General features: G+C 42.1%; 1 protein-coding gene and 1 long non-coding RNA gene across 2 annotated transcripts in view; one reads left to right on the top strand and one right to left on the bottom strand.

Moving 5' to 3' along the window:
* Positions 1-8,169: 8,169 nt before the first annotated feature.
* On the bottom strand, positions 8,170-19,155 carry LOC140428630 (peptidyl-prolyl cis-trans isomerase FKBP1A-like). Its single transcript, XM_072515294.1, has 5 exons — positions 19,013-19,155; positions 18,832-18,879; positions 12,895-13,007; positions 8,918-9,058; positions 8,170-8,795 (listed from the first exon to the last, which is right to left on the bottom strand). The coding sequence occupies exons 1-4, from the start codon at positions 19,047-19,049 to the stop codon at positions 8,930-8,932; spliced, it is 327 nt and encodes a 108-aa protein (XP_072371395.1). The 5' UTR covers positions 19,050-19,155; the 3' UTR covers positions 8,170-8,795; positions 8,918-8,929.
* Positions 19,156-19,259: 104 nt separating this feature from the next.
* The window catches only part of LOC140428629 (uncharacterized), a 50,289-nt gene continuing 49,711 nt past the window's right edge, over positions 19,260-19,837 (top strand). The window contains exon 1 of the long non-coding RNA XR_011948823.1: positions 19,260-19,419. This is a non-coding gene — a long non-coding RNA (uncharacterized lncRNA). The remainder of the gene's footprint in view (positions 19,420-19,837) is intronic.

The raw sequence follows: 19,837 nt of genomic DNA, 5'->3' as shown, positions 1-19,837 counted from the left end.
TAAGTATCTCCATTTCTAAAGTACTTAATTAGCGTGGAAAAAAATATTTTTGGATGTCCTGTGGATGTGAAAGTTGCTATATCTTACAGGCGCACAGTGGTTAGCATTGTTGCTTCACAGCTCCAGGGCCCCAGGTTTGATTCCCAGCTTGGGTCACTGTCTGAGTGGAGTCTGCACATTCTCCCCATGTCTGTGTGGATTTCCTCCGGGTGCTCCGGTTTCCTCCCACAAATCCCAAAATACATGCTGTTAAGTAGTTTGAACATTCTGAATTCTCCCACTATGTATCCGAACAGGCGCCGGAGTGTGGTGACTAGGGGCTTTTCACATTTACTTCATTGCAGTGTTAATGTAAGCCTACTTGTGACAATAAAGATTATTTTATTATATAAACTATTTTTCTTTTCAGGCACAGTGATTTTTCATGAAATAATTGTCATTCTAAATTCAATGTACTGTAATTATTTTTAATAGACTTCATAATTAACTGCTAAATCCCATAGTTATTATTCAGTGGTTTATACATGACTAATCTTACATTTGAAAACTTATCTGTGACAATTTGAAACAGATGATGAATTTAGCAAATTAAACGCAAGATCCAGAAACTGCTCCTTGCTGAGAACATTTAGCCATGCAGACACTTCTGAACACAATGTGATTTATTTGTGCTTGCATGTGTCAACAACTTTATAGCGTATGTTCTTACTGGTACAATCATTGATTCTTAAACTATAGTCAACTGAAGAAGTGTACACATATAACTTGAGATCTGAGATTCAGTTTTTCCTCCTGAGTTTCACAATCAATTAATTGTTGGTTAGGTTGGTTGGCCCGGAGTAGGAATAATGTTTAGCACTGTCAGGTTTTTTCAAAATCTTTTATCTGCGCTATATAAACTCAGGTAGTTGTTTTCTTTTGCACTCATTGTAGGTTGAGATTTTCTGTACCTTTAAGGAGTTAAAGAAAGAAGGCTGAGTTTGGTGACGCCACACATTTCCCACAAATGTATTTGCACTGCCTATGATTCAAAGGAAGCAACTAAAGAGCTCTGATTATTAAAATACAGTAAATCTGTAGAAAAGCTGAAGCATTTTTGTGAAATTCTGTCTGGATTAAAGTGCCATGTGAGCTTAAGTAGAAACAACCCAAATGGCAGTCGGTAAATCTCCAACAAGGTTACACTTTGCATATTCTTTCAGACTACAAACATCTTACACGTGGGCCTATGCTCTATAATTTTCTGCATTAGAATTTTGCAAAAGCGATTGTAATGTGAAAGATAAAGATTGCCATGGCACCCTGAAATCATAGATTTTACAGTGCAGAGCAGGCCATTCAGCCCATCGAGTCTGCTTCAGCCCTTGAAAAGAGCATCCTACCCAAGCCCGTACCTCCACCCTATCCCCGTAACCCAGTAACACTACCTAACCTTTTGGAAACTAAGGGGCAATTTAACATGGTCAATCCACCTAACCTGCACCACTTTGGACTGTGAGAGGAAACCGGAGCACCCGGAGGAAACCCACGCAGACACAAGGAGAACGTACAACCTCCACACAGACAGTTATCCGAGGCCGGAATTGAACCAGGGTTCCTGGGGTTGTGAGGCAGCAGTGGTAACCACTGTGACCATTACTACTGCCAGATTAGACTATGGTTCACAATGGCTGAATACAGGAACCATGCACACATGAACTTGGGAGAAAATAGGTGAGAACGTGGCATGGCGGAGGGAACGAACCAATGACGGACAGGATACACCAGAGAGAGCATCTGAGCGAGTGACACCACCACTTGTAAACACAAACCGGTACTGGCTCTGGCCGACAGGCATACACCATTGATGCCAGTGGTGGCAGAACTTGCATTACAGTGGTTAGCACTGTTGCTTCACAGCGGCAGGGTCCCGGGTTCAATTCCCACATGGGTCACTGTAAGCGCGGAGTCTGCACGTTCTCCCTGTGTCTGCGTGGGTTTCCTCCGGGGTGCTCCAATTTCCTCCCACAAGTCCGGAAAGACGAGCTTGTTAGGTGAATTGGACATTCTGAATTCTCCCTCTGTGTACCCGAACAGGCGTGGGGCGACTAGGGGATTTTCATCGCAGTGTTAATGTAAGCCTACTTGTGAAACTAATAAAGATTTAGATTTAAAATTTATATATCTTCAGGTTAGGATGCTATAAAGTGCATCACAGCTGGTGGAGTTTTACACTTACTCTTTTATACAGTACTTAACAAAGGGATCACTGTTGTAATGTAGGAAGTGCAGTAGCCAATTTGTGCAAAGCAAGTTCCCCCAAAGATCAGTAAGTTAAATGGCCCCATATCTGTCTTTAGCTGTTTGAGGGAATTAGACTGGCCAGGACAGCAGAGAGAACTAGCCTGCTCTTCTTAGTGCTGTGGGATCTTTAACATCCACCTGTGATGGTACCTCTAACATTGTCGCTGGTTCACAGTACTGCACTGGGAGTGTCAGCCTAGATTAAGTACTCAAGCTTCTGGAGTGGCACATGAAATCTGCAACCATTGAGTCAAGGCTTATCCTGGTAGAGTTGGGAGCTGGGGATGGTCCAAGTGAACTCTTTATGTGCAACCCACAATAAAAAGGTTGGTTTATCTGGTGTTACACTAATTCATTTATTCTATATAAAGTTGGAAGAGTCATGATTTTCAACATATAAAATGAACGCTTAGAGTGTCTACCTTTCATGACAAGGCATTGTAAAAGCTTTGCAACCAATGAATTACTCTGGACATGCACACACTGTTGTACACAGCACATGTTTGAGATCACAGATCACCAAAATTATAGCGCAGAAGAGGCCCTTCGGCCCATCGAGTCTGTACCGACGCATGAAAAACACCTGACCTGCCTACCTAATCCCATTTGCGAGCACTTCGTCCATAGCCTTGAATGACAAGTCATGCCAAGCGCTCATCCAGGTACGTTTTAAAGGATGTGAGGCAACCTGCGTCTACCACCCTCCCAGGCAGTGCGTTCCAGACTGTCACCACCCTCTGGGTAAAAACATTTTCCCTCATATCCTCCCTTAAGTCTCCTGCCCCTCACAACCTTGTGTCCCTCGTTATTGATCTTTCAACTAAGAGAAACAGCTGCTCCCTATCCACACCCCTTATAACCTTGTACACCTCGATCAGGTCACCCCAGTCTTCTCTGCTCCAACGAAAACAGCCCAAGCCTATCTTTTTATAACTTACATATTCCATTCCAGGCAATGTCCTGGTGAATCTCCTCTGCACCCCCTCCAGTGCAATCACATCCTTCCTATAATGTGGCGACCAGCATTGCAACAGTACTCCAGCTGTGGCCTCACCAAAGTTCTATACAACTCCAACATGACCTCCCTGCTTTTGTAATCTATGCCTTGATTGATAAAGGCAAGTGTCCCATATGCCTTTTTCACCACGCTACTACTAATCTGCACTTCCGCCTTCCGAGATCTATGGAAAAACATGCCGAGGTCCCTTTGTTCCTTGGAACTTCCCAGTGTCAGACCATCCATTGAATATTTCCTTGTCACATTACTCCTTCCAGTGTATCACCTCACACTTTTCAGGGTTAAATTCCATCTACCACTTTTCTGCCCATTTGACCATCCCGTCTATATCTTCCTGTAACCCAAGACTCTCAACCGCACTGTTAATCACCCGGCCAATCTTTGTGTTATCCGCAAACTTACTGATCCTACCTCCCACACAGTCATCTATTTTGTTTACATAAATGACAAACAGAGGACCCAGAACATATCTCTGTAAAGTGGATATAGGGTGAATATTGACCAGGGTACCATTATTTCCAGTTCTTTTAAAAATGGGGAAGGTATATTTTATACCAATGCACCCAGGGGTTTCCCGTCTCGTACCTCCAACAACACAGCATGCCCTCAGTACTGCAATGAAATGTTAGCCTAGATTATGCGCTCAACTCCGAAAATAAGGCTTGGATCTACAACCTTGAAACCTAAAAGGTAAATGTACTATCACTGAACAAAATGTGCATCAATGAAGTTTCTTTGCAGTTAGCAGTGTTAGAACAGGATCAGTAAGTCTCGGAATTATTGGTCTGTATTTTCCTTCCTCACAGTCTATGCTGTAAGGATATTTAGTGGGCTATTTCTCAGCTAGCCCTGGTGATTGTCTAAAACAGGCATTGTCAAACTCGGGGGCGCGACCCGCGGTGGGTCACGGAGCCATCCGTTGCGGCGATCCCGATCACGCAAATCTGTGCGCAACAGCTGGCTGTTAATAACGACGGCTGCAAGCGGCCTTAAAAATGGCCGCGAACATGTAAAACAAATGCAGCCGCACTGCACATGTGTGCCAGATCATCGGCGCGCATGCGCAGTGCGGCCGCTTTTTTTTTTTTAAACGGTTGCAGCTTTTTGTTTTGCAAGTTCGGGGTTTTTTTATTCATTTAATTTTTTTTTCATTTATTTTATTTCTATTTTACAAGTTCGGGGGAGTTTTAATTGATCAAATTTTACAGGAAAAAAATGCAGAACTTTGGACAGATGGAAACTCCATACTTTGACACCGGAAGGCTTCACATTCATCCAACAGGTTCCATTGGTGGAGCGTGTATGAGGGCCAAAGGGACCCCAAACCATTTCCTCTATTTTTGTCAGCAGCAAACAAGGTAAGTGAAAATGGTGGGTCGCAAAGGTCCGCTGGGATGGGTCCTGAAGGTTGGCCGATTGGTAAAAATGGGTCCCCATAAAAAAGGTTTGAAGAACACTGGTAGAAAACAGTCCTTTTACACATGGAAACAAAGGACCACCTCACAAATATTGGATTCCAACTAGCAGAGCAGCTGCTCAGGAATCTTCAGTGGTCACTGTGATCTAAATAATTGTATAGGCTGTGGAGTCATACCAGGAATGTTCTCCCAGCATTACTATACATCCATTCAGCTCATGCTCTACTCCCTTCTGGAACCCGAGAAGCCCTGCTGGCAAGAAGCAGGTTATTACTCTATGTGAAATACAGAAGCTGCTAGTCACCTGAATGTTCTAAAGTGTGATGAATGTAGGAAATTGTTATAAAGTTAAAATTTTAATGTAATAATGTTATTAAAGACTCTGGGTTCAAATACATACAGGCAGAATGTCTTCTAAAGCTACAATTAAGGGACCATATGGGCTGGTTTAGTTCAGTGGGCTAGACAGCTGGTTTGTAATGCAGAACAAGGCCAGCAGCGCGGGCTCAATTCCTGTACCAACTTACCCGAACAGGTGCCGGAATGTGGCGACTAGGGGCTTTTCACAGTAACTTCATACTTGTGACAATAAAAGATATTATAAAGGTGAGGTAATAATTGATTTTAACCATTTACTTGTTTACAGAGAGATGGCTAATGGAACATTGTTTGATTTAGGAGGTCCCCTGAGGTGTAATTAAGCAGGTCATGAAACATCTTAGTGGGAGGAGACTGGAGAATGCCTTATACTTGCAATAGATTATGTAATTAATGGGAGGATTCAGGTCGGTCTGCAGTTTTGCATAGGATTTTAGTCTGAAAAGACAGAAGCGTGGCGGCACAGTGATTAGCACTGCTGCCTATGGCGCTGAGGACCCGGGTTCAATCCCAGCCCCTGGTCTGTGTGGAGTTTGCATGTTCTCCCCGTGGCTGCATGGATTCCATTCTCACAACCCCAAAGGTGTGCAGGTTAGGTAGATTTGCCTTACTAAATTGACCCTCAATTTGAAAAAAATACTTGGGTACTCTAAATTTATAAAAATAAATGAAGACAGGACTTTTAGGTTATTCTTGAATGTGTCTCCCTCCAAAGTTCTGCAGAGACGCAAGGAAACCCGATTATTAACTTTAAAGTGACATTTGAACTGTTTGGGTTGCTTAATTGGAATATATATGGTAGGTGTAGATAGGGAGTTAAAGGATTTTTCTTTTATTTTAGAATTGTTAATTGGAAAATTGTTACTGTGTTGCTGTTGTGATTGATTCTGTGTTTAAAGTTTTAACATAAAAGATATATACTGGTCAGTGTTATCACTTCTGTGGTTCAGTAGTCTTCCCTCAGTCTTACCAATTGTTGGGATTCTTGTACAGGGGTACTAACAAAAGCTTAAGGCCCAACCAGTTATGGGAACATTCCGATATGAGAGGTGATTGGTCCCATTTACTCTTTTAATTCTCTCAACTTTAAAATTTTATAAAGAACAAACTTACAGACACAGGCTTTTAGGCTCAACCACAAACATTTTTATTAGTGAAAAAAACTTTCTAATTTCTAACATCTCTAAACTGCTGTATGACACGCACAACTCAAAACGACTTAATAGCCTCCACGAAAAGCCACAGGCAAAGCCCACATTTCTGCCCAAACCTACCCACCCCCAAGGATTTAGTTATTACCTCATAACTATCTTTAAACCCCAGCTCCAATATCTGTTGGATCTGGCTGAAGTCTACAACTTTCACATGGTTAGTCATTCTGGTGCAACCTGTAGGTCATGGTGATATTCCTGACCCTCCTCGGTGCCTGCATTGCAAGACTCAATTGTCATGGCCTTTTTATTACAAAACTTTAGGAAATATGCACTGATATTTTTAATAAAGACATCCTGTTTGGATAGTCACTTTAAATCTCTGGGTCTGTACTCGTTGGGGAGTTTAGGAGGATGAGGGGTCTTGAAACTTACAGGATACTGCGTGGCCTGGATAGAGTGGACGTGGAGAGGTTGTTTCCACTTGTCGGAAAAACTAGAAGCAGAGGACACAATCTCAGACTAAACGGAAGATCCTTTAAAACAGAGGAGGAATTTCTTCAGCCAGAGGGGGGGGGTGAATCTATGGAACTCTGCTGCAGAAGGCCAAATCACAAAGTGTCTTTAAGACAGGGACAGATAGGTTTTTGATCAATAAGGGAATCAGGGGTTATGGGGAGAAGGCAGGAGAATGGGGATGAGAAAAATATCCGCCATGATTGAATGGCAAAGCAGACTTGATGGGCCGAGTGAAATAATTCTGCTCCTGTCTTATGGTCTTAGCCTTGATCCAGACTAACCATTCATCATGTTTCCACAACCAAAACAATGGACCCCATTCAGATGTGATGTCTCTGGCATTCAAGTTGATATGTATGTGACAAAGTCCATTTCTTCTTCGCTGTTCATGTTTGTATAATGGCTGTTGTCTCAGTCCATCAGCTCTGATGGTCTCCCAGTTTTGTCTTTGAGATGGTAATTTTCCAGGATCTTGGTTTCAGTATCAACATGTTTTGAAGATTAAGGTTTGGCCCATTTGTTTCCAGTGTTTATGTCCATGAGGTTTTGGGGTTTTTATATTTAAAGTCCAGTTGGAGGGGATTCTGTTCCTCTAGTGTCTGATAACAGACCCAAATCAATTTTCAAACACACAAATATCACACCAAATACTGGAAGAAAGCGTTTTATTGTAAAAGCAATGAATTCCAAAGTGAATTACTGATCACAGGGTGCAATGAAAAGATCATAAGCCACAATGGAGGAACGGAGGTGGGATGGCAGCGGTGATGACCAGCATCTCTTGCTTACAAATATGTTGCCAGCACCTACTTAACTAGATACAAAGTAACACTGGCCATTTCACGAAAGGAAAAGGATTGAGGCAAGGGCAATTTCAGAGAGAGAAGCCACTAGCCTAATGTGAAATCTGTAATAACTTTGGAACAGGTGCAGTATTTATTTCCCATTGACAGCACTGAGAGGTCTAGCTTCATAACTGGAAAATTTACACTTCCACAGTCCCATCATCATTAAATCAGTACTGTTAAAGTTTGCCAGCCCAGCCCCCATGATTTTGATGCCTTTCCTATGATTCATAACCTATGCTATCACTGGATGTCTTCAACAATGTATGAATCATCCATTTGTATTAGGGAATGACGACTTTTTGGAAATGTACAAGGTATTAGTGCCCTCTCCCCAATAAAAAAAAAATCCTGATTTCTACCCAGTGCCGAATTTTAAACTTCAGAATGCACCACTTTGTCCCAAGTTAAACAGAATAAAAAAACATATTCTGAGGTACCAGCACACGTGGAATCAGAAAGTATGAACGAGGTGTTGGTGAAATCACTACATGCAAAGTTAAAAATTACTTGATGATTTGCTCTTTGCACTAGCAGATTTTTAAAAAAGTACTATGTAAAATTTCAAGCAAGTATTGGCAGAAAATAAACTGATCCCACCTCCAAAATAAACCTTGTATTTGACCATGGATCAATTGAACCCCCCCAGTTTTGGATAATCGCCAATAAATTTGTGTTGATACTATCTGGGATGAGTGTACGTTTAGACAACACAAGCAGGCCACAATAGTGAATAATTACTCTATAAAGATGGACATGTTTAAAAAGACTGCAATCTGTATACCACATTGTCATTGGGTTTCATTCAGTTAATGGCATAAAGTCAATTCAAAATGATTATCTTATGTTTAACAATTTAATGTTAAGTAGTATGTCATAAATGATCAACTTTCCTTTTTACTTGACAGGCACCTTGATGTTAATACTTGATCATGCGCAACTTAAAGTTATCTGAAAGCAAAGCATGATTTTATTTAAAATTAAAAAAATAACGTTCAGGATTAAGATCAGGTTTTTAAGTTACAGCCCAAAATGAACATGAGAGAAGCAGGTTTGTTGCTGACACAGCAGGTTGTACAGTAGATGGAGAAGGAAATGTAGTGTGACTATAGTCAAGCCCTGCTTATTCAATACACAATCTTCAAGCTCGCTCATGTTTATGTGCCAAAAGCAGGAGACAAACCTGTCAAAAAAAAGACAAACTGATTACTCTGAACTCCAATTTTCTGTTTTAAAGATAGCAACATCAGACCTGAGAAACTGATTTTCTTTGTGTCCTTTCAACTTGATTGCAATGCCACCTACCGAATAATGCTTTCACTCGAGTTTCAAGAGCTCTACATCAAAAATCAAAGTAGCATTAGGTGGAATGACACCAGGGTGGCCAGCAGCTCCATAAGCATAGTCAGGGGTGCAGGTTAGTCTTGCTCTCTGCCCAATACTCATCTAAAATACAAGATTAACACATTTGAGCATAAAGTGACACAGCTTTTTAAAAAAAAACATTTAAACAACAAATCCAGGAAGAATTTCTGAATAATGTGTGGCCCCTACAATATAATAGTGAACAATGGGAATACGACAAAGCAAAATGCCACCACCTGGTCAATTTGGAATTTCTTTCCCAAATATAAGATCTAATTAATCAGACTAGCATTCGAATCAAGTTCAAAAACAAAGAAGCGACACTATTTAAAAGAAAACATAGAACAATGTCAAAAATGAGGCAGCGCGGTGACGCAGTGGTTCGCATTGTTGCCTCATAGCATGGCGCAGAGGACCCGGGTTCGGTCCCAGCCCCGGGTCACGGTCTAATAATAATAATAATCTTGATTGTCAGAAGTAGGCTTACATTAACATTGCAATGAAGTTACTATGAAAAGCCCCTAGTCACCACACTCCAGCACCTGTTTGGGTACACAGAGTGACAATTCAGAATGTCCAATTCACCCAACAGCACGTCTTTCGGGACTTGTTGGATGAAAACAGAGCACCTGGAGGAAACACACGTAGACACAGGGAAAACGTGCAGACTCCACACAATGACCCAAGCCGGGAATTGAACCTGGGACCCTGGCGTTGTGAAGCAACAGTGCTTCAGTGTGGAGTTTGCACATTCTCAACTTCCGAGATGGTTCTGAACGAGCGATTTTGTAATCACTGACTGGCATTACTTATCAGAATTCAATTAGCACGGTAGCACAAGTGGATAGCAGTGGCTTCACAGCGCCAGGGTCCCAGGTTCGATTCCCCGCTGTGCCACTGTCTGTGCGGAGTTTGCACGTTCTCCCCGTGTGTGCGTGGGTTTCCTCCAGGTGCTCCGGTTTCCTCCCACAGTCCAAAGACGTGCAGGTTAGTGGATTGGCCATGATAAATTGCCCTTCGGGTCCAAAAAGGTTAGGAGGGGTTATTGGGTTACGGGGATAGGGTGGAAGTGAGGGATTAAGTCGGTTGGTGCAGACTCGATGGGCTGAATGGCCTCTTTCTGCTCTGTATGTTCTATGTTCTAGATGGATGGCTGATCTGTACTTTAACTCCATTTACCCGTCTTTGTTCCAGATCCCTTTATACCTGATTACAAATATATCACACAATCAAGAACATTTCAAATAACCCAAGATTCACAGCCTTTTGGGGAGAACATTCTAGATATCCACTCCCGTGTGAAAAGCATTTCCTGATTTCACTTCTAAAATGGCGAAGTTCTAATTCTGACATGCCTCAAAATTGAGGTGTGGAGAAACCTGAAGTTGAGTGTAAGTTAGTTCCTTTACATGGTTTCAAAACAGGGTTTGGGATGTATCTTGTATTCAAACATGCCTATATGAATATTAATAAAGTGTACAGCCTAAAACTTTGTTGCTGTAAATATTAAAGAATAACTTTCATGAACCATTTTAGCTTGCAGGAAACTTGTTTTGTATTCAGCGCTTCAGGAATCTAAGAGAATTTCACACAAAAGATGAAGTCTAATTATCAGACCCAGGCTATGCCACCTCTACAAAACAGATCTGAGATTGCATGGGCCATTTTATAGACATTGTCTGTTTAAATAGGAAATGGTGGGGGAAATTAATTGTACATTGTGTTAAGAAAGTCAATATTGTAAATTCAGACTGATAGCCAATCATGTCCCAACTTAAGAGAATTTAATTAAAATATAGAACATACGGTGCAGAAGGAGGCCATTCGGCCCATCGAGTCTGCACAGACCCACTTAAGCCCTCACTTCCATCCTATCCCCATAACTCAATAACCCTCTCCTAACCTTTTTGGTTATTAAGGGCAATTTATCATGGCCAATCCACCTAACCTGCACGTCTTTGGACTGGGAGGAAACCAGAGCACCCGGAGAAAACCCACTCAGACACGGGGAGAACGTGCAGACTCCGCACAGACAGTGACCCAGCAGGGACTCGAACCTGGGACCCTGGCACTGTGAAGCCACAGTGCTATCCACTTGTGCTACCGTGCTGCCCTTGTACAGGGACAAAGTGCAAAAATACACGTTATTGAAAAGTATGTCTTCGGGGACAGTTGAAGCCAAGTGCATTAATACATCAAAAAGGTTCTGGTGCTAAAGGTTAATTAGTTTATCCCTCTTATGTACAATAGTCATGAGAACACCCCCCCAAATGCAGGGTATTTTGAAGACGATGTCAGCACTCTCCATATGCAGGGAAATCAAGAATTCATGCATATCCTAGCCCCCAATGTTGTTCAAGTTCCCAAGATCAAATCCTGGGGACAGATTATGTACCATGCTAACAGTTCCACAGACAAAAAGCAGCTCTCCAGCACCTCATTCAAGTAACCAGACTATAGCTCCAGCAAAGGCATTGGTATCAGAAGGTTATTGTGGGTGGGAGAACGGTAGGCAAACCATTGTACAACCAGATTCTGACCTCATTCAATGCCCACATTGTACTTTGGTTAAACAGGCAACACATAGAACATCAGCATCTTCTCTCAGCTTCTTCAAAAACTGCAAATGCAGTTAGAGTTAAAGGGGTAAGTGGATTGTACTGCTAATCATCTCCTGTATGCTTTAAAATTTCAGTTAGACACAGCATGGAGGCAGACATTTTAAGTGCCCCAATTTGACAATGTAATGGAGCGTTGGGTCATGTTCCAATTTTGCTATTCAAGAATTTATGCCACATAACTGCATAAAGTGCTTCCCAGGAGAGTAAAAGCACCTCAAAAAACAACCTTTCGCATCTTGTGTATTCTATTTGCCTACGCAATAAAGACTTTCAAAAGATAATTAAGAGCTATAGGATGACTAAAATGTGAAAAACTTATATATACAAGTCAAGCCCAATTTGGCTACATTAAGCTTCCTCTATAAACTGGAGAAGTTAGAAACTTAGCTTGGGAGTTCAACAGGAAGAAAGATAACAGCATCAACTTTTTCCCCCACGTCAACTTACATTTATATAGCACCTTTAACGTGATTAAACATACCAAGACACTTCACAGGAGAATTACAAAACAATACATGATATTGAGATACAAGGTCAGGGGACCAAAACTTTGGTCAAAGTTATATGTTTTTTAGTGTCTTAAAGGTGAAAGCGAAGTGGAGAGACAGAGAGGTTCAAGGAGGGAATTATGTCGCTTGAAGCCTAGAAAACGAAAGGCATAGACACCAATGGTGGAGCAATTATGATTGGGAATGCACAAGAGATCAGAATTATGAATGCAGCAACCTCAGTTGGTTGAGAGCTTGAAGTTGACAAAAATAGAGTGGGGCTAAGACCCAAGAAGGGATTTGAAAACAAGGATGAGAATTTTAAAATAAAGATGTTGCTTTGACAGGGAGCTGACATGAGTCAGTAAGCACCTAGGGGAAATGGGGCTTGGCGTGAGTTGAAAAATATCTTTATTAGTGACACAAGTAGGCTCGCATTAATGATGCAATGAAGTTACTGTGAAAATCCCCTAGTTGCCACACTCCGGCGCCAGTTCGGGTACACAGGAGAGAGAATTCGGAATGTACAATTCACCTAACAAGCACGTCTTTCGGGACTTGTGGGAGGAAACAGGAGCACCCGGAGGAAACCCATAATTAACCAGTAACTACTGCTGGAAAAGAGTACATGCGCGTATTCAGTGAAGACCTCAAGAGACCTTGCTGTGGCAATCAGTGTGTATATTCTCACATGAATTGTCATTTGCGCAATCCATGGGAAGGCGGCTAACAACTCTGGGATTATAACCCAGTAAGTCAGCTCTTCAAGGTACGGTGGAGAAAAGACAAAATTCAAGTTTATTTTTACCTGAGCTAATCCTTCTTCCCAGCCCTTGATGACCTGATTTTCACCGATTTTAAACTTAAATGGCTGAGCTCGGTCCCGGGAAGAATCAAACTTCGTTCCATCCTTCAGTGACCCTGTTGGGAATGGTAACCAGCAAAATGTGAGGCCCGTCAGTAAATTGGTCAATCAAAACATCACAGTAATTGAATACAAACTGGTTCAGTTCAGAAGACTGCCCTATTTCACATTTCTCCTTTAGTTCAGCTATAGCTCTAGTTTTGTTGCTGAAGTAGAACGCATCATTGCTATTCACACAATTAGCTGGTGAATGCTGTCACAGATGAGGTCAAAAAGATACAAGTCAAAATTAGACTTTATAATTAAATTTCTAATCTGTCTGACTGAATCCAGAATGAGGTAATAGCAAACTCTGCTCGATTTACACCCTAGAGCACTGAAGTATTGAGCTCACATAAGATTTTGACCAAGTGTATAATTATGTACAAGGAAGCTGCATTTTAGACAAATGACTATGGTTATCTCTGAAGGAGAACTGGTATGGTTCTTCTCAGGATATGATTTCCAATCACCAAGTATCTGGTTATTTGCGAGTAGATCTCAAATGACCATCTCCCATGAATAACATCCAGTAATGTTACGATGAGACTCGATTTATAAAAGCGTCTTTGAAAGCGAACAACGGATTTCCCAAACACTATGCAGGCTGTAACTCAGTACCCACCTGGAGCAAGTTCTTTAATGAAATGGGAAATGCTGCTGGAAATGTGTAAATTGCTGGATGAAGGTCCACTCTATTCCATCGGGAAAATAGTTTAACAGGGTAACTTGCCAGTCAGATTTTGGCAGTTTTCAGAAGCTGATAGATGGACTGATAGTCCTTTCCCTTCTCAGTTAAGGTTAAGACGACAGTACATCTAGGTAATATTGCCACATTGAATATCTGAATTTTTGGGTTTTTACACTTGATTCAAGACATTAAATGTAAACTCTCCGCCCTCCAGTAACAAGGAACATTACTGGTGTGATCTGGCTAAGACAGTTTTAGAAACCAGTTCAGGAAATAACCATATAATCCCAGGTTATTTTCTTCTGCGGGATGGGAAGAGGAGGGGCTGAGAATGGTGGAAAAACAAGGAGGAAATTACCTCATGAAGTATAAAGGGAACAGCTGCCAACAGTGGCCACTATCTTAGCTACGAGAGACAAACCTCCCACCACACCCTGCACGACAATAACTAATCGTCTAAAGTGCAGTAATAGTAGCATAGTTACACAAAAATGGGGACATGAAATGAAAAAAAATTCTATGTAAAATACTTTAAAAAAAAAAAGAAATTTCTACTTTCAATTGTATCTTGGAATTCATCCCTTCTTACTGCTACCTGAACCAATTCATCAGTCTCTGTACTCAGCTAGTACATGAAGTCACTCCTTTTTCTAACCAGCCCTTCCCCACATCCAATCTCAACTGCTAAATCAATGTCACACAAGCAATTCCAGACTGAGTTCTTGTAATGGCCAGTTACCCAGAAGGGGCCTTGATCCATCTAAAACCTGCCATGTTTTCCGTCTCTGGCAACTTTATGTCCTTTGAGGATTGGGGGGAGGGAAGAGGATGCAGGAGCAGAAATAATTAAATCAGGACGGAAAGGAAAGAGCATAAGGATCGTAGGGGAGGAAATGAGAAACCAACCCTTATGCTGCATATTTAGGGATATACGACTGAGCAATTTCTTAATCAACTGCATACACAAGGAACGCACAAATGGTGCCTTCGCAAAATTGTCAAAAATTCTGTTCAAAGAACATTTCAGTTTTACAAAGCAGTTCCAACTTTAGGGGCCAATTTGAAAAAACACTTTAATATGGCAAAACTAACAAGTGGAGAGGACATAATAGGGCGCTGTGTTAATTCAATGTTATTTTAATTATTCAGCTCTTCCATGAGGCTTTTCCCTGCCTGGTTGATGCTCTGTGACTAAGCAGAAAAAATATTTTTATTATGAGCTTCCATCTGACTGAAGAGGCTTCAAGCCAATCTGCATCCAACAATCTATTCTGAAAACTCTGTTCACACTTTGACAGCGGTGACAAACTGCACCACAGCAGCTGAGGCAATCCACAACATTTTACATAGAACCCACAAATTCTAAAAGAAAAAGTCAATTCACCACATCTCCACACATTAACAGATAGATCCCTTAAAATAATTCTAGGATTCAGAGCCATAATTCCACCAAAAACTGATCTTTTCTTCCTTGGGCCATCTGTACCCAGGTTTCGTTGAAATCCATCCATTAGTTTGAGGTATTGTTTACAGGCAAACAGATTAACAAACGGGTGAAACCATTTCCCCAACCCCACTTCAGTGGGAGAGATAACAAATCCGTATGACACTGCTGAAAATAAATTGGAGGATACATTTGCTTCTAACAGAACCATCATATCGTGCACAAGAAAATAAACAGCAAACTACAATAAAAAGAAATTATAATAATCTTGCAACAGAAATATTGTCTAGAACAAAGTTGCAGGGCCCAAAAACATGTTGAAGTTCCATGTTTTAAATGGAAAAAGCAATAGGGAACAACGTTGAAATAAAAAAAACTCCCAACATCTGAAATAAAACAGGTTCCAATTCCCATCACTCCCAATTGCATAGGTAGGTCCTGGGCCGTTCCTAAAGCAAAATAATGCAAACTGCAGGAATCGGAAAATGCTCAGCTTTTTCAAAGAGAGATTGCGAATAAACTGTTTTTTGCTTGTTATTTTTCAAATTAATGCTGAAATCCCCAATTTCTTTCAGGCAATTGCTGCATGCAACTTCTGGTTTTGGGATGCTTGTTTTTTTAGGGCTCTTCCTAACATTTCCTTTGGCTTTTTGTCTGATTATGTAACTTGTGAAGTGCCCAGGTAATTTTTCAACGTTAAATATTTTACACAAATTGTTAGTTATTCACTGTTGAGCATCATTCAGTTTACAACCAATTTGTTGTGGATTCCAAGTTTATTTGAGCCAAACACAAATCACCTCCATACACATTGCAAAAGTGTGAGGTGGTTCAGTTCAAAAGGATTCATGGTGTGTGAACCATTTTCTATGATGTAGTGGAATTAATTAGAAAATAAAGAGACAAACTACATAGCGAGAGCCGAAAACAGTCGATACAGAAGGAAGAGTTAAGTTTCACGGGAACAAAGTACAAAATAAGCAGCTTTTGCCATCCACTCCTTCAGGACACAACAAAGCTAATACTAATCCTGTGGTAGAAAGGAAATCAAGCCCTGGTTTCAGGAAAAAACAATATGGCCCTCTCATAATACCACATGATCAGAGATTGAATCATGTCACTTGGTCTTCTGACTGTAAAATGGCAGTCAAATTTAGAACAGTTTAAGTAACATTTGGTTTTGCAGGATCATAAACTGACCAATTAACTTATTGCAAAACATATCAAACATATTAAATGTCAGTGTTATTTTTCAACGGTAATGTTTAAAACGCATGTGAAATGGCATTTTGATCTGGGGGAACTTTTGTTCAAAGTCTATTCCAACAAAAAGGCAATCTACTAACACTACTCAAAGGAGAAACAAGTAGTAAGCTGCTTTAATCAATAACTGAAACAATGCCAGCATTCAAACAGTTGACACCTCAAGTGCAGGAAACACACCAACATTTAATTTGTGCGTAATCAGGATCCGTAGATATCCTGCCCATCTCCAAGCTGGTCAGTTTCTAGTACTCGCCCCAGTTGACACCAAGGTCAGCTGTCAATTCACAAATCTGCTTGAATGGAACAGTTTTAAGCAAACCCAAGCCTCACAATTGATTAAGTTCTGATGAAAGGTTTCACTTATTGATCTGTCTTTTGCCTTTCACATGCTAACTTACTGCACTCAGATTCTTTTTGTTAGTGAGAATTTACAATTAGTATATAAACTATAGTGGTGGTCGTTCAGTCTAGCGTGTTTGTGCTGGATCTCAAAAGATAGCCACTCGGTCTGGTTTCCTATATCTATTCAAATTTTCCACTTAATTGCCTTCAGAGATATTATGGATTCTAGTAGACCAGGTACAAGTCACAGCACTATACAAAATAATCTCGAACCTTTCCCTTTAATCTCTTGATAATTATATTAAATGTATGCCCTTCGACAAGAACTACAGTACCTTTAACATGATCGTATAATCAGACAACTTACCACCAAAGATGAATGTATTACGATGGGTGACCAAAAACATCTTATGCGAAGAGAGGTGGTAGAACAAAGAGGTTTAGGGAGGGAATCCCAGAACTAGGCAGTTGAAGGCATAGCTACCAAAGATTGGAGATGTACTAGACCAGAGTTGGAAGAATGCCAAGCTAACAGGTTTGTTGGGCCAAACCCTCATCTTGCAGTGATTTTCTCTCATATAACCTGCTACCAATTGCTCCAACCTTCCCCATCCATTGTGAAATAAACTTGTCACATATTTTTTAACTAATCATTGTTTCTCTTCCACGCATATCCTGGGAACCAAGTTGTCGGTTGGCTAGAACATTTCAGCTTTTAGGTTTAAGTTCAACAAAAAAATAATTTCACAAAATATGGTGTTCCCTCAGAACCCAAGTTAGATAGTCTGAAGAATTTTTAAAGCTACAATTGGTGAGAGCAGAATTGGAGTACTGTGCAAATTTCAGTCTCCATATCTAACTTATATTGGAGGCACAGCAAAGGCTCACCAGATTAGATTCTGGACTGAAAGGATTGTCCGATGATGCGGTTGAGTAAATTGGGCCTATATCCTCTGCAAAGTATCAGAGGCTATCTCATTGTAACAAACACGCTGGACAGGGTAGACTTTTGAGAAGTTGATTCTCCAACCCAGGAAAACCAGAAGAGTCTCAGAATAAGGGTCTAATTATTTAGCATTGAGATGAGCAATTTCTTTGAACCGGGCTGTGAATCTTGGTAATTCTCTAATGCAGAGCGTTGTGGATGCCCCAGCGTAGAGTATATTCAAAATTGAAATAAACATTTTGGTCTCTCTGGAAATCATGGGATATGGGAAGCAGATGAGAAAGTAGAGTTGAGTCAGATTGTTTGATATGCATGGTAGTATGGTGTTTGGCACAGTTGCTTCATAGCTCCAGGGTCGATTCCCAGCTTGGGTCACTGTCTGTGTGGAGTCTGCACATTCTCTCAGTGTCAGTGTGGGATTCCTCCGGGTGCTCCCGTTTACTCCCACTGTCTAAAGATGTGCAGGTTAGGTGGGTTGACCATGCTAAATTGCCCTTAGTGTCCAAAAAGGACAAGTGGGGTTACAGGGATGGGGTGGAGGCATGGGCTTAAGTGGGGTTTGTCAGGGCTTTGACAAAGGGTCATCTAGACTCGAAACATCTGCTCTTTTTTCTCCTTACAGATGCTGCCAGACCTGAGATTTTCCTGCATATCCATTTTGGTTTCAGATTCCAGTAATTTGCTTTTATCCAGGGCTTACATGGAGTGCTATTTCCAAGGGCCCTGCAGACTCGACGGCCTCCTTCTGCACTGTAAATTCTATGTCTCTGAATGGCAGAGCAAGCCCAAGGAGTTCACTCCTGCGACTTTATGTTCTTACATCAAATCTATTAGTGGTTGCTAGCAACTGCGGACAGAGGCTGGGACTCTGCAAGGGACCCTTCAAAAATCCATTCTCCTTCAAAGTGACCCTATTTGCCGAAGACTGAATCCCACCTGAAAACTTGGTCAGGGCAAATGTTCAGCCTCCCCACTTTCTGCACAGTAAAACCCAAGGATCCAAACAGCGACAGGCGCCGGCCGGCCAGTCCATTCCCCGACACTAGAGTGTATGCGTGCACACTTGGGCTCAGCCTCCATGTACCCCAGGGCAGGCAATCATAGCCACGGGGGATCCATTTGAGCCTGCCCCGCTCGGGTCCCTTTACTCACCCGTATAGTGAACCACGCAGAGCTGCCCGGCCTTGGGGAAGGTTCGCCCTGTAAAGACACAAGCGGACACGGGTTAGATTCGGCACACAGACCCGAGGCCTCCCAAACGTCAAGTCCGAGTACCGAGCGGCCAACCGGCCGCCACCCCCCCTTGCCTGGAAGACCCTTGGCAAACCCATACCGTCCCCAGGAACGATCGTCTCCACATACACCCCCATGGCTCCACTTCACAACGAACCCAACAAACCTCCACCCCCTCAACGCGCTCGGACAGGGAAGGAGGGGCGGAGCTCCAGAGCAGACCAATCAGATCTCTGTTGCCGACCGACGTCTACCAATCATACCCTGGAGGCAGGCCGCGGGGGGGGGGGGCGATGCCGGCAGCCTGCCAGGCGCCCGGATGTTGAGCCGTTGGGCTGCCCTTTCGAATCTGATTGGCTGGCCCCCCGCGCGGGTGCCTGGAACATTCTGGAAGCCGCGCCTCAGACGGAGGGATATCGTGTCCGTGCCGCGCCCATTTAGGAGCGGGGCGTTTTGTTGTTTAACAACCCTGCCATCATTCTACCCTGTTTGGAGCCGGCTCCGTCGGTGAGGCTTTACAGTATTCAGCGGGATTTCTTTTTCTGTTTGGGTCAACCCCGCCACCACCAAATCTAACAACGGGGATTCGTTAACGTTTACAGCACCGAAAGAGGCCGTTTGGGCCATCCTGTCCACGTCTGTTGGTCAACAGAGATCTTACCACACGAATTTTACACCGCTTGGCCCACCTCCAGACTCCCACCATTACCTGGATGAAAAAGTTTATCCTCGCCTCTGTTTGCCTTCTACCTTTTACATAAAAAACAGAAAATAGGAGGAGGCCACTGGGCCCTTCGAGCCCGCTCCACCACTCATAATGGTCATGGCTGATCATCCAACCCAGTAGTCAAATCTCGCTTTCCCTCCCCCATATCCTTTGATAGTCTTTCCCTCAAGTGCTATAGTTACTTGTTTCGACTTCAAC

This window comes from Scyliorhinus torazame, chromosome 8 (assembly GCF_047496885.1).
Source record: "Scyliorhinus torazame isolate Kashiwa2021f chromosome 8, sScyTor2.1, whole genome shotgun sequence".
Taxonomy (NCBI): domain Eukaryota; kingdom Metazoa; phylum Chordata; class Chondrichthyes; order Carcharhiniformes; family Scyliorhinidae; genus Scyliorhinus; species Scyliorhinus torazame.
This window is presented reverse-complemented; position numbering and strand designations above follow the sequence as displayed.

Excerpts from the sequence above, each read along its gene's own strand:
- LOC140428630 (XM_072515294.1), bottom strand. The coding sequence starts at position 19,049 with ATGGGGGTGTATGTGGAGACGATCGTTCCTGGGGACG. Across the intron at positions 13,008-18,831 it reads CTGCGTGGTTCACTATACGG|GGTCACTGAAGGATGGAACG; the intron begins GTGAGTAAAGGG and ends CATTCCCAACAG. Across the intron at positions 9,059-12,894 it reads GGGAAGAAGGATTAGCTCAG|ATGAGTATTGGGCAGAGAGC; the intron begins GTAAAAATAAAC and ends CTTGTATTTTAG.